General features: G+C 41.5%; 1 protein-coding gene across 1 annotated transcript in view; it reads left to right on the forward strand.

The window, feature by feature from the left end:
- Window positions 1–631: 631 nt before the first annotated feature.
- TPPP (tubulin polymerization promoting protein) overlaps window positions 632–1,724 on the forward strand; it is a 136,681-nt gene continuing 135,588 nt past the window's right edge. Inside the window, exon 1 of the mRNA XM_019509140.1 lies at window positions 632–745. Within this exon, the coding sequence (XP_019364685.1) occupies window positions 726–745 (20 nt within the window). The 5' untranslated portion in view covers window positions 632–725. The remainder of the gene's footprint in view (window positions 746–1,724) is intronic.

Raw genomic sequence — 1,724 nt, forward strand, 5'->3', positions numbered from 1 at the left:
GGGGTTAGAACCAGTTGGGGCCCATAAGTTTTTTTTTTTAGATTCAGATGTCTGCAGATGTGGAGCAGTGTATTCCTTGAGTTCATGCTTTGTATGGCTTTGACCAAGGGTTTGGGGATCTTTGTGGCTTGGTTTTAAAACCCTTCCTTCTGGGGCAGGGAGGGAAGGGGGTGGGGATGTTTCAGATAAAATGTAGCTTTAATTCTGTTTTGACCAAGTCGGGACAGTACATTTGGTAAAAATGCTCACAACTAGTACAAATGATGGCATAGACCAGTGGTGTTGTAGGCTGCAGATCTTCCTAAAAATCTCACTGTAGAAAAAGGGTCATTCTTGACAGGTGACTTTGTGTGGGTAGAAGATGGTGTATGTCTTCAGCTTTCCGTGAGACTTCTATATTAAATCTTCTATCCTGTTTTCTGCCATTTTTATCTGCTTCATGTGTGCCTAGATAACAAAAGAAGAATTCTTTATAGTGTAACATATCTTGCTCTCCGAGCCCTTTTTAAAATCTATGTTTTTAAAAATCTTTAATATATACAAGACTGCTTCATGGTCCGCGCTGTTTACTTATAGATATATTGCATGGTGGAAATTTATCACGTAGCGGCAATGCAAAGCTCCTTTGTATTAGTCTTTGTCTCTAACATAGGGCTGCAAAACTCCTGCTCTGAGAAGTTCATTGTAGACTGCTGTCTCGTCACTCGCAGACTCGTACAGAGAGGATGCCCTCTGTTGAAAATAGGTAAAAACATTTATAGTACCTGTCTTTGATTTTGTTTGTGTTGTCAAAGTAATTTCAGGGGAAACCTGTGTGTGGGGGGGGTGGGCGGTGGGGGGTGTCTTTGGTGTTATGTTGAACTAACTTAGCTGCTTTCTTTGAGAGTGTAAATTTCAAAGAGAGTTAGTTCCCTGGCCATGTGACACAACATAGTGACTGAAAGACTTTTGGCCAGACAGTTAAAAACCAGCCAAAGAATCCAAGTGACTATAATTACACTGCTGCAGCTAGAACAAACAAGAAATACTAAAAAATAGGAAATCTGTGGTTACTGTTACCCAACACTGAACTTTATCATTGTATTTTCACTGCTTCCTGCAAATGAGTAGAAGTCAGTCATGGAGAGCATTTATTTATACATGTGCTCAGAGGGCAGGCTTTAATTAAAGTGCCTAGAGAGCTGCTCTAATCAAATGCCTGAAGCGTCATGTGTATCAGTGTCCCCACGCTGAAAAATGGCAGTGGGGGGTGCTTTAACTAAAACTTGTCGAATGAGCTTCAGTTAAAACACCCCACCACCATTTTGCAGTGTGGGGATGCTGATACACATGACATTGGATTCTGATGGAGCTCAGTAATTGCCATGCTCCAGCAGACTTGATTAATCAATCTGATGCGCTATAATTATAGTGCATCGGAGCAGCTTTGATGCACATGTAGTGGTGCCCAGAGAGCTTCATGACATTTCAGGTATGAATGATTTCCAGTGGTACACTTTCCAGTTGTGTGTTATTACAACTGGTAGCCATGTGAGATCTCTGCTGTATATATTGTGAGTATCAGGACAGGGTATAAGCATGTCCTTGGGATCCAGGCTTGAATTTGGAAAAGCCATAAGCTTATTAGCACATGGTACACAGTGAGTAGTAGATGCTCAACTGCTACTATGGGGTACAAGACCTGGACTGAGCAGGAAAAGAACATAGTTTGGGGTGTAAGGGTA

The sequence above is a fragment of the Gavialis gangeticus genome, unplaced genomic scaffold (genome assembly GCF_001723915.1).
Source record: "Gavialis gangeticus isolate Ggan-Ray unplaced genomic scaffold, GavGan_comp1, whole genome shotgun sequence".
NCBI lineage: Eukaryota > Metazoa > Chordata > Crocodylia > Gavialidae > Gavialis > Gavialis gangeticus.